The following is a 12201-nucleotide window of genomic DNA, read 5'->3' as shown; positions in this document are numbered from 1 at the left end:
CTGAACACCTTAGGGAGGGGTGAGGAGTTTTCCTTTGAGCCCCCAAACCACACAGATGCATATGTCGCCCAGCACCTGTCCCAGGGGCATTATCCAGGAGTAGCTGTTGGATAATGGCAGGAACAGCCCCAGGTGCTGCCAACATAGCTAGGCCAGGGGCCTGACTTTGGTTCACTGTCCTCCTCCTCCCGCCAGCTGCCCTGCTTGCCAGCTCCTGGCCCTGCCCCTGTCCTGGGCGCAGACACTGCCTTGACCCTGACCGCTCCACATTCTGTCTGTTCCTGGAGGGTCCCACACACTCTTTGCATGGCCGGCTATTTACTCCTTCGTGTCTGCAGTTATTATTAGACACCACCGGAACCCAATCCTGCCGAGGAAGGTTTTATTAGCAAGTGTTGTAAGGTTGGCATTTGTGTGTCTGTTGAGGAAACCTTCTGGCAGGGTGGAGACAAGTATGAAGGTGACAGTGAATTGGTTAAAGAACCAGGCACCCCAGGCCAAACAAGCGTCTGGACGGCCAGGGGCCTGTGGGCAGGTCCAAATTGCCTGCCTGGTCTCAGCCCTTCTGGGCTCCAGGTCACATGCTGGCGCAGCCTCAGAGCTCAGAGGCTGGCCTTTCCTCAGCTGCCGACCCACCATGCAGGGTTGGGCAAGTCATTTTGCCTCAGTGGACGTCTCAGGACCTATCTGTGAAATAGAAATACTGAGTGCTTCACAGGGCTTTTAAAAGGCCCACCCGAAGGAATAACAATGAAAATGCAGTGACCGTCATGTGTGGGCCATCATGCACGGAGTGGCCAGCATGTGGCCGGACGGTGCTCTGCCCCACAGCACAGTGCTTGGGTATTAGAGAGATTATGTCTCTTGCTCAGATTCACAAAGCTCGTGAGCAGAGGAGCTAAGACCTGGATCTTGGCAAGTCTGGCTCCACGGGTCATGCTGTGGCCACGTGCTATGTGCCAGAAGGCAAAACAGCCTCAAAATATTCCCCCCCCACCACCACCACCCCTGCCCCTGGGGTTTCTGAGAGGCCTGGGACGTGAGGGGAGCAGAAGGGAAGGCAAGGATAGGACAGAGGATGAGAAGAAAAGAAGAGAAGAGGACAGGGCACATTGGATTGGGAGGAGCACAGGGCAGGTTCCAGGGGCTGGTGGTTTCCTTCTTTCTTTTATCTTAGTGGTGGCTTGATGGGTGTCTTCTCTTTATGGTAATTCATGGGGCCATACACACAAAGTCCGATCTGAGTACTTTTCAGTACATACATTATACTTCTTAAAAAGGTGAAAAAGAAAATAAGAACTTTGTAGCATATAGTTATTGAGTACAAATGTATTTTAAAGTTCATACACTCTATTACTTATGCAGCTCTAATCTGCATCTAGTCAAATGACATTAAAAGTTATGTTGAAGAATCTGACGGTATTCCAGTAAAATTCTCAAGTGTCGGGGCCAATGCATAGGTCCCAGAACTGAAATTCTGGGAACTGTTGACCCCTGCCTTGTGGCTAACTCCTGACGTGGAACCCACCATCGGTCATGGGTTCTCCTTCCTTGGAATAATAGAGTAATGAGCTAGAGGGAGCCTGGATATCCAAACACTTTTTTGAATTGACCCACTCTCTGAGCCTTGGATTGCTCACCTCTGAATGTCTGTTATGTCACAGGAAAAAAAATATGTGTTATTAAGTCTTGTCATTTGGGGGATTTCTATACCCAGAGCTGAACCTGATTGTAACTCATCCCCCTCCCCGTCCTGCCCCATGAAAGACACGAGGACTTTCCTTGTCCTCCCTGGGCTTCGTGGTTAGCCGTAGAGCTGATGGGAGCCCATCCTTTTTGTCAGGTCCCAAATTGGGAAGCCAACAGGTCACTCACCACCCTGAAAAATGCCATTAATTGCTTCAAAATTAGGCCCTGCTGAAAGCTGAATGGATAACCCAGGTTGAGTGATTTTAGGGGATCCAGGGAGTCTCTCCACTACCCCTCTCACATACATGGTGCCTGAAATTCTATATTTGTTAATTCATAAGAGTATGCATCTTTGAGAATTCCTACTTAAATACAAATGATTCTAGGTGTGGGAACCGTATAATATTACGTCTCACATTAGCATGAAGTCATTTATCTTAGAAGTGGAAACTGAGTTAGAAAATTGTAGAGATGAATGGGCCCTTGAGGGATCATTTAGCTCAGTGGTTTTCAAAATACGCTTCAGCAAAGCCCTTGCATTTTTATGATGGTAGCTCTGGGCTGCCATTCAGGCTGAGAAGGGCAGGAGGGGAGGGTGGAGGGCACGGAGCATCGTTGTGCTTCGAAGCCACGTTTCCATGCTGGAGAAAGTTTTAAAAACAACAACTCTCTTTTATTGTATAGGCTCGAAGTCCAAGGTTGCCACTAGGTTAATGTAGCCTGAATTCAGAGGGCTAGCTGGTGGCAGAGCCGGGCCTAGAATTCTGGATTCTGACTCTTAGGACAGTGCTCTCCACCACTCCGTACTTCCTTAGGTGAGTTGCAGATATGTGTTAAGGAGATGGGATAGTGAGAGCCGAGATGGGTAAGTTCTGGTGGGAGGAGAGCGAAGGGGGCAGATCCAGGTTTGGGCTTCAGCGGGGATGCTGCGGAGTTACGGGCAGTAGACAGTGCTGGGCACTTGGAGTGGTCAGTGGATGGGGAGGAGGGAGGCCGCAGAGGACACCTGACCCCCTTCACAAATCTGTTGAGGCTCAACATTTGTGAAATCTCTCTATCTCGGGTCATTGCAAATAATGCTGTTTATCTTAGAGTTGTATAGCTTTATAGTTTACAAAATGCTTTTCTAGTTTTATATTCAATCTTCAAAAACTCCTACTTTGAGCAATAGATATTATATTTTCCAGTTTCCATATGAGGACACCAGTAGGTTAGAGAAGGCAGGTGTCTCTCCTGAGCTTCTAGGGCTATGACCTAAAGCATGTCTCCTCTGACTCCCCCTCCTGAGCTCCTTCCTACCATCCTGTAACACCTCCCCACCCCCACATTGGCAGCTACTTTCCGCAGCCTGTCACTGTCTTTGCAGCCAAACACCAAGGCATTCAGACATAAACATAATCTGTTTCCACACTTGTAATTTGGCTGACCTGTTGCCTGGCTTCCTTCTTTTACTACGAGCTTGGTGAGTATAGTCTTAGGTGCTACCGTCAGTGAACCAGGAACATGTCTGTGTTTGGGGAAATGGGCAGGAGACAGGCGCCCATGACATCGCCACAGGTGATGTTCTTCATGGTTCTGAAACAACATTTCTGGGACATTGGAGGGACACCTTATCTCACTCTCTTGTTTGTCTGTCATCAACACTAATCAATGACAGCAATAGTGCTCCATCAAAAGGAAGAAGGGAAACGTAAGTGGAAAAACTGCTGCTCTTGATGATGTTGGGTTGACTCTCCAACATCCGTTCCATCTCCATCTGTGTAAGCAGCCATGTGGTTTCTGGAATTGACCCTGGCTCCTGCGGAGCGTTCTTTAGTAGATGAAACCAACTAGGATAATATCCTCCCCTTGTCAGTGATTGGTTCAGGGACCCAGTGTAACTCATTCAGTGCGTGGCATCCCTCTGGTGATTATTACTGGTCCTAGGTTGGAGGAGTCTGTCTGTCTCTCTCTCTCTCTCTCCCCTGCTATCCTCCCAATTACTAATAAGCTCTCATATAACCATGAGGACAGCCACTTTTAAGAAGAAGCCTGTAATTTCGATGGTGGAGCAGAGGATGGGAAGAACCTGGGTTCTAGAAAGATTGATTAGCCAATTGTGGAGCCCACCCCACCTCCAGTTTTTCTGATATGTGAGATAATACATTTCTCTATGGTCTTTGTTACTTTAGCCAAAAGGTCCTAACTGACCTTTAGGACACACGAATGTATTGTTTCCGGAAGTGAGATTGAGTCTGACCAAGCAATCCATATTTGTGCTCAGGAGGCCCCGGTGACCAGGGACATATGTTTATGAAACAGATGGTCCAAGCTAGGGAGCACTTTCTGCATGGAAATGTCATCCCATGATCTCCAGGCTGTACTTCAAGGGTAATTGAATCTGTGCAAACATGTCGACGGTGGATAAGGGATTAACATGTTATAATTTATCAGGCCTTTGTAGACATAGTGCCTGAACATGGGGGAATGCCTTCCACAGTGATTCTCTAGTTCAGTGGGGTGGGACTTTTGCATGGGGCTCCACAAATCACATGGTGTGGCCCCGGGCGGGGCAGCAAACCGTAACCTGTGGACCAACTCTGGTCACATTCGTGTGTTTCTGTATCGTTTATTCTTTCACACTACAACAACGGAGTTCTGTGCAAAAACTGCGTGGGCCACAAAGCCCTTTCAGTTTGCTGACCCCTGGTATACAGCGCTGTCCACTTGGCCTGTAAGTAGTGGCCATGTAGGCAAATCCACAACACAGCTGGGCGAGGGCTGTCATACCGGTGACCACACTTATGAACGGTGATCTGTTTTCAGGGTGATCGGGCAGAATACATCAGTCCTGTTGTTCTTCCAACATAAGTACTGATGTGGTTAGATGACAAGAAATTTCCTTCAGAAACAAATCCTATTTCCACTAATCCCTGTTTATAATACCAGGTATGTAGTCCTCTAGAAAACCTCTCCCTGGTAGACTGCACTGGGAATGTCTGAGGATGTGGTTATGGTGATGGTCACCCGTAGGTCTCTTCATAGGGCTCTGAGTGCAGTTCTAATAGGACATCACCTTTATTACAGGCACAGAAGATACTTCGGGTTATGTTTCTCCCCATCAGGAACATAAGGATATAAATGAAAGCTATCAGAGCCTTTCCCAAGGGCAGGGTTTTCAAAAGGAGGAGGAAGAGAGTGTTTTTGCCCCCAGGAACTTGCGGAGCAGAGGGAACCCCAGAATGTGGCAAAAAGGGTGTCCTGGCAACACACTCTGCGAATGTACCAGTGTGCAGTGGACCGGCCCCAACCACGCTTCACCAGTTTCCATGAGCACCAAATAAGAGGGCTGGTGAAGCACTTCATACAGCGACAGCGTTCGTATATGAGGCAGCAAGCCTGTGCCTCGACTCCCTGCCCGCTCCCCTGGAAGGGCAGAGAATTCCTTCTCTAGTTGGCACAGCAAGGAGAGGAGTTGGGGGGGGGCTGCCAGCCCCTGGGGGTGGGGGTGGGTGAGGCTGCAGCGGTGGGGAGGAGTCTGGTGCTGTCAGCAAAAAGAGAAGAGGCTGTCTCGTCCATGCCTTTTCAGGCATTTCTCCCTCCAACTGCTCTCTACCAACCCAGAGATTGATTTAACCAAAATGCAAATCTGATCATATTATTCTCCTACTTAAAATCTTGCAGTAGTTCCATGAATAAAATCCCAACTCCTGTGCTCTGGCTCCTGCCCACTCCTCCAGCCTCTTCTCTCCAGCCACCCTCAGCCAACTGGACCATATCTCCTCCTGCCAGGCTTTGTCTGCGTTGCCCCCTGCCCCACTCTTTGACCTGCCTAATCATCCTTCCCCAGCACAATTCAGGTCAAAAATCCCACCTCGTCTAGACTCCTTCCTTGCCATTCCACGCCCTCCCCACATCCCCACCCTGCAACCCCCCATTTGGGTTAGAGGCTTACGTCTCCTACTAGAGGGTACTGTCTTCTTCACTGCCACATAAATTCCTTTAAGGGCACAGACTATGACTTACAGATTCTCATTTGCCTGGCTCGTCACGCAATATCTACCACATAGTAGACACTCCCACCACAGGCACCGAAAGCCTGGAGCTTTTAGAACCTAGGACAGAGGTTAAGTGACACATACTTTGCTGTGACCATGGCATTAGGGCTGGGAGTCTCCTCTGGTGTTCTAGAAATGGAAGATCATAGTGGGACACGCATCCCTTTTCTCTTTTCAGGTACCCAAGGAACATTAGACATTTCTAAGCAGCTGTATGCCCAGGGCATTCTCTTGAAATTTTAGCATTATACAGACCACCAACTAAACGTGTCAAGGAGCCTGCCCTAGACTGGAAATGCAAAACATTCTCTCAGCCGAATTTGTCAGAGCACCTCCTCAAAGGGCAGAACCTGATCCCAGGGTTTCTACCCCAGGGCTTGGCCTTGAAGATACCATGTCATCTAAATGTGTCCTGAGTGACCTCATTATGAAGAGTGTAGCTGTTTCTGGCTCCCCATGAGAGTGTGACATCCCCGAGGGGGAACTGGGTCTTCTCTGCGACGCAGGAACCATTGTGGATTAATAACAAGGAGCGCGTCTCTGCCTTTGGAAACAAACTGGATCCACTGGGGGCAGAGACAGCTGAAGAATCCCCAGGGGGTGGTGCTAGGACAAAAAGAAGTTGTCTCTCAGGTTGGAGATGCGAAGGCTACAATGTGACTTCAGAGCCTTGTTCAGGATTATTTAATAAGTTATTTCGAACACAGCTCATACATTATAAGGGAACTAAACCAGGGGTTTAAATTCTAGTTCTATTCTACAATAATAATAATAACTTATTGAAAACCAGTAGAATCCAGTGTCTGCAGATGACCAAGCAATGGCGAGCCCTGGCTCTCTAGATCCCGACGTTATCACTGGGCATTTCTGCTCAGTGGCTGCGAGACACGCTAGGCACAGACAAAGTGTCCCCAAACCAGGAATCAGCCTCTTGGAGCCTGCCTTGTTAACACAAATATAAAGAGGCACAAGAACAGCATGTACTTATCACAAACTCCGTGAACACATGGGTGGAATGTCACTTACATAATCTGGCAGGTTGCAGTTGTGCCGTAATGTTACAAACCCCGGCTTTCTTAAACCAGTAGAAATCTCTAAGGTCTTTTTTTAAAAAAAGGAGTCTTTCCGTTTTCTGTTGGAGACAATGCTCACAGCATGAGTAATGCCCATCAGTTATCAGTAATTTAGCAGATTGTGCCAAGTGTTGACATTTGTTCTTGGCTTAATTGTGCGTGCGTGTGTGTTTTAAACAATGATGCAGCTGTCCCCATTGCTGGCAATTAGGATATAAAAATGGTGTTCACTGAATCTGGCATAGTGATCAGCTATCCATGTGTTTACTCTTTTGTTTGCAAGGCCTTCCGAGTGTTTGCTGCAATTCCACAATCAGAATATAGATTCGGCTTAAAATGGAACCTAGGTCCATATATTAATAGCAACAACAGGGACTGCAGACCTCCGCGTTTCGAGATCTTTGGTCTCTGACTCCACTGACGATGCTTGTGTCTGTGTGTATGTGAAAGGTACCTCCCGACCAGATGTGAAGGTGGTCAGATTTAAGACACTGTTAGGACAGCCCTGTCAGCAGAGGTGCCCTGGGCTATTGCTGATCATCTGCAGGATATCAAGGGACCCAAACACACTGCACATAGAAGACTACCCTGGAGTTCCAGCTGTGGCCAAGCATTGGCCCTCACTGCTGATTCCTGCAGGCCACCTGGCCACTGAGGAGGTTCTCTGGAACCCAGCGTTAAGTAATTCCTTTCTCTGGACTATTCTGGCTCTTAGCTTGGTGGGTTTTTCGTTATTAGATTAGCTGGTTAATGTGAAGTGTCAGCTAGGGTGGGGACCAGTTCCCACTGGGACGTGGCAAGTTTGAATCAAATACCTATGAAAAGAATAACCTGGCCCTTTGGAAAACTGTTTGGCAGGAATCACTAAAGCTGAAACTTCTGTGATCCAGCAGGTGCTCCTCTAAACACCGCTACCCTGCAGAGAAGCATGCGTATATATACCAAAAGACATACACGGGGAGGCTCACGGAGTCTGTCAACAGTAGACTGGATAAGCAGGTTGTGCTACAGTCCAGCCAGGACATACTATACAGGAAAGAGATCGAACACACTAGAACCGTATCCGTAAACTCTCTAAACCATAGCATGCGAAGTGTTCGCTTTCTGGCCCTGGGAAACAAATGAGCACCAACTTAGTGGCTGAAAACAACACACTCTTACCAGCTCATAGCGTGTAGGTCTTAAATCTGGCTTCCCCTCGGAGGGCCTCACAGGCTGGCAGCTCAGCACCATCTTCCCAGTTCATTCAGGTTGTTGGCGGAATTCAGGGTCTTTCTTGTGAGTGGAGAACTGAGGTCCCCCATTTCTTTATGGCCTGTGAGCCAGGAACCAGTCTCAGCTGTCAGAGGCCATCGATAGCCCTTGCCATGTGGACTCCTCTGTCACCAAAGCCAACAATGAAGAGCTTCCCTTGAGTCCATCTGTCTCATGCTTAAAAATCTCTTTCACCAGGAAGGGCTTAGTCCCTTTTAAGGGCTCATGTGATCAGGCCCACTGAGAATAGTCTCCTTATATTCAAGCCAACTGATTTGGGCCTTCATGACATCACAAAATCCCTTTATAGCAGCACTTAGATTGGTGTTCAATTGAATGACTGGGAGAAAGTGCGAGTACCAGAGAGGATGAGGAATCTCGGGGGCATCTTAGAATTCTTCCCACCATGCACAACGACATAGAGGAAACTTCCAGCCGATGGTGAGCAAAAGAAGTCAGAAATGAAAGAATGTATAAGGTGTGATTCTGTTTGTATAAAATTCAAGAATGGGAAGCCCTGATCTTTGTGTTAAAAGTCAGAATAATGGTTACTCTTGAGTACAAAGTAACTGGAAAGGAGCAGGTGAAGGGTCTTGGGGGGGACTGGTAATGTGTTTGTTTCTTGATCTGTGTGCTGGATACACGAGTGTGTTCAGCTTATGGAAACTCAGCAAGCTGTACATTTTTAGAATAATTTAGATTTCTTATTTTAAAATAGATCCGTTTTGTTTTTCCAAGGCACTATGCCTTCAAAGACAACTATCAGAGAGGGTACTTGATGGGGTGGGGAGTCAGCAGGAAAAGAAAGGAAAGGAGAGTGCCTCGCCAGCTTCTAAATACCGCTACTTTTATTTAGAAGTGGCAGTGATGGTGATGGTACCTCATGAACTCTTCAGGGGAGGGCCAGCTAAGTGAAAAATTAGACTCTATCAACTTGGACCATTGTGCAGGACCCACCACATAATCTGTGTGGCTCAGTGCAAAGTGCAGGGCCTCCTAGTTCAAAAATTATTAAGAAGTTAAAGACAACAAGAGTGGAACATTATGCCAAGTGTGGGGGTGGGGGCAGGGCACGGGTCCCCCCCACCCGTGAAGCCAGCCCTACCTCTGTGGGAGAAAATGCCACATCTCCCATTCCAAAGACTTCTTGTTAGGTGAGTTACTTTGGGCAACTAGAGCTTTGATCCTTTTGATTGTAAAGTGGGTTAGCTAGAGGCTAGCAGGCCCTAATTCAATTAGTATTTGCAAGAGCAAGCACTTTTTGATGCATAAAACAACAAATAAATATAGGGATTATTATAATAACGGACCATCTAAATGTTTATGTGTTCTTTCTTTAATTGACCTCATAGATATTTTGGTACGTAAACTCTGTACAGACAGGACAGGGTCCACTGCCCCCTTGTGCATTAACACCAGTTCCAAGCTTATTGGTGAATCCCTAATCATGAGATTTGCCTCTGCCTGCCTTGGTCTTTCCAGCTCGAAGAGCAAACTAGGAAAGGGTAAGGCTGGAGCATTGGAGTCTGGACGCTACCTCATCAAAGTCATTTTTCTTGCTGCAAATTGGAGTTTCAGTCTAGTTGGGAGCTGAATCCTTGCCCTGACTCCAGAACCTCCCCAGTGGCTGTGGGGCCCATGGAAGGGGAGCCCTGAAATCATCCAGCGAAGGCTCAGTGGGGAACGCCACGGGCACGTGACTCTCCAGGCCTCGGGAGACTGCAGTCTCAGGATGACAGGGCTGGCACCTGGCTTGCGGGGCGGGGGATTAGGAAAAGGGCAACGCATTTAGGGGCTTGGATTTCTGAAGAGGCACGACTTTGGCATTGCGTTTCTGTGTTTATTTTCCCTGGCGTGCCCCCTGAAGCACAAACCTTTCCAGACTTACTGACTTGCTAAAGCTTTTGGGCACCGTGGAACCCTAAGGCGGCCGGCTGCCTGACCTAAGATTTATGAGCGGCTCCAAGGATGAGACAAGGTCCTAGTGTCTCGGTGACAACAAGGTCTTTGACGAACAGCCGCGGGCTGCAGCTGGGGAGAGGGAGGAGGCCTGTGGTCGGGGTGTAGAGCCTCCGAATTTTCTCTCTGCAGGAGTTGGGTGCCCGGAGCGCGGGCGGGCAGCCCCGCAGGCCATCAGCATGCAAGAGCCGCGCGCGCTGTCCTTGAAGGGTTGCCCGCTGACCTTGCTCCGCTTTCTCCGGAGAAATCTCCCGAGCGCGAGGACGCGGCCACCGCGGTGACTCAGTGCCCTGCGCGCCGCAAGCAAACGCTCCCTTCCAGCATGCCCAGCTCCGCAGCCGCGGCTTCCCCTTCCTGCCCCCGTTTTTAATTCCACGATTCAAACCCGGCGTTTTCCGCTCCACCCCTCCCCCTCTCCGCCGCCCGCCTGTCATTTGCCAGCCTGTCCGGGTGTTTGGTCCCCCACCTCCCATCCGCAGAACTGAAGGCCAACCTTCGCGCTGCCTCGCTGCGGGCCCGGGAATCGGACGTAGCCCGCCGGGGCAGGGCACCGCTCTGGGTGACCGCGATCCGGAGCCCGACCGGAGGGGGCGGTGCGCCGCGCTCTCGGGTGCACGGGCGGACGGCGCCCGGGCCCCGCTCCCCATTGGTCGTCACCTCGGCGGGGAGGGGCCGCCCCGGGCCCGGGGCACCTGGAGTCGCCTCTCCGCAGGGAAATCGGCGGCTGGAGGGCACGGGCGCCCAGAGATAAAGGCGTCCGGAGGAAAGGCCCGGGGCCGCTGCCGAGCTCTCCGCGACCGGCTCTGCCCTGTCCGCCGCCCCGGCGCCGGCCACGCTCGGATGCCCCCTGCGCCCGACCCGCCAGGCGGAAACTTTGCCCCGCCAAGTCCCCCGCCCGCCTAACAGCGCAGAGAGGCGCCTGGTCGACCGCGTGCCCCGCCGGGGCCCCGAAAACCCGCGCGTGATTGCGGGGGCCCCCCGGCGACCGGCCCCCGCGGCGCCCCGCCGTGCGCGAGCGGCCGCCAGAATGCGCTACGCGGACCCCTCGGCGAACCGGGATTTGTTGGGGAACCGAACTTTACTCTTCATTTTCATCTGCGCCTTTGCCTTGGTGACCTTGCTGCAACAGATCTTGTACGGCAGAAACTACATCAAGAGGTAAGAAAGTCCGAGCGCAGGTGGGGGTGCACGGAGCTCTCGGGCTAGCCCCCTAGTGGTGGCCGCAGCGTCGGCCCGGGCGTCCCGGGGGTGAGTGACCCCGGGGTCGGCACTTAGCCGCGAGGACGGCCGCGTTAGGTTTGGGTCATGGCGTTCCGAAGCGCATCTCTCCTCCCAGCGGCAGGAGAGCGCCTGCCCTGCGTGGACCGGAGGGGCCCGACAACTTTGTTCTCTTGTGAAAACGGGGGACGTGTTGGAATTCCGAGCGGCCACGCTGATGACAAATCCATGTGAATAACCCCGAGGGGCCACAGCGGCCAGATCCGTGTCCCCCAAATCTACAGTGCCATGGCCATTTGGTTGGAGGGGATGCTCCTGGGAGTGGAGAGCTCAAAACCGAATAGGATTACCCTGTGAGTCCAGAACTTTTGTGGGGGCTCTTCGGGGGCGGCGTGACCCCCGCCGTGAGCGCCAGGTTATGTGGGGAGTGGTAGTGGGCTGGGACTGAGACATGGATCGTCAGTTTTCATAAACCAGTAACCACTGGGTGTGTGAAACCCACAACCTGGTCCCTCCTGAAACAGATGGTTCTTTCTCATCCTTACAGAGAAGGTCAGAGCTGCAGCAGAAGTTAACTGGCCCCTGGTTGGGCGCTCTTCCCACCCCACCCTATCCACGTGCCAGCTCTTTTAAGAGAGCAGTAGGAGGTGTCACAGCCCGGGTCCCTGTGTGTGCAAAAATGCTGGCCGTTTCCTTTTGCTGGCGAGGAGAAAGGCTTCGGGGTACTCTGCCTAGTTGCAGAGCTTGGGGATAACGCTCACCCTAGTATACTCCCACATCAGAGCCTCTTTTGGAAATAGCCGATCTTAGCCGATCTCTCCTTTTGCCTGGAGGTTTGTTCTTTGTGGCAGTTAGGCTACTTCCCCTTCCAGTCCCAGAGCTGGGGAGTATGAGGCCCCTTACTGGGGACATTTGTTTTTAGCCTGCCATGGTCCCTGACCTTCCCAGACAGCATTCTTCCCTGGCAGAAG

The 12201-nt window shown here is 50.9% G+C and overlaps 1 protein-coding gene across 6 annotated transcripts in view; it reads left to right on the top strand.

Moving 5' to 3' along the window:
• The first annotated feature begins 10554 nt into the window (after window positions 1–10554).
• The window catches only part of ST8SIA5 (ST8 alpha-N-acetyl-neuraminide alpha-2,8-sialyltransferase 5), a 60717-nt gene continuing 59070 nt past the window's right edge, over window positions 10555–12201 (top strand). For 5 of the 6 annotated variants that reach the window (XR_002142453.2, XR_004620213.1, XM_034642529.1 and 2 more), the window contains exon 1: window positions 11019–11170. Coding sequence is in view for 4 of the 6 variants with exons in the window: in XM_034642529.1 (XP_034498420.1) it covers window positions 11040–11170 (131 nt within the window). In the remaining 2 variants the exon portion in view is untranslated. Of the gene's footprint in view, window positions 11171–12201 lie in introns of all 6 variants that reach the window. The other variant, XM_019798454.2, reaches the window with a different exon arrangement.

Source organism: Ailuropoda melanoleuca, chromosome 14, assembly GCF_002007445.2.
Source record: "Ailuropoda melanoleuca isolate Jingjing chromosome 14, ASM200744v2, whole genome shotgun sequence".
In the NCBI taxonomy this organism is placed as follows: domain Eukaryota; kingdom Metazoa; phylum Chordata; class Mammalia; order Carnivora; family Ursidae; genus Ailuropoda; species Ailuropoda melanoleuca.
This window is presented reverse-complemented; position numbering and strand designations above follow the sequence as displayed.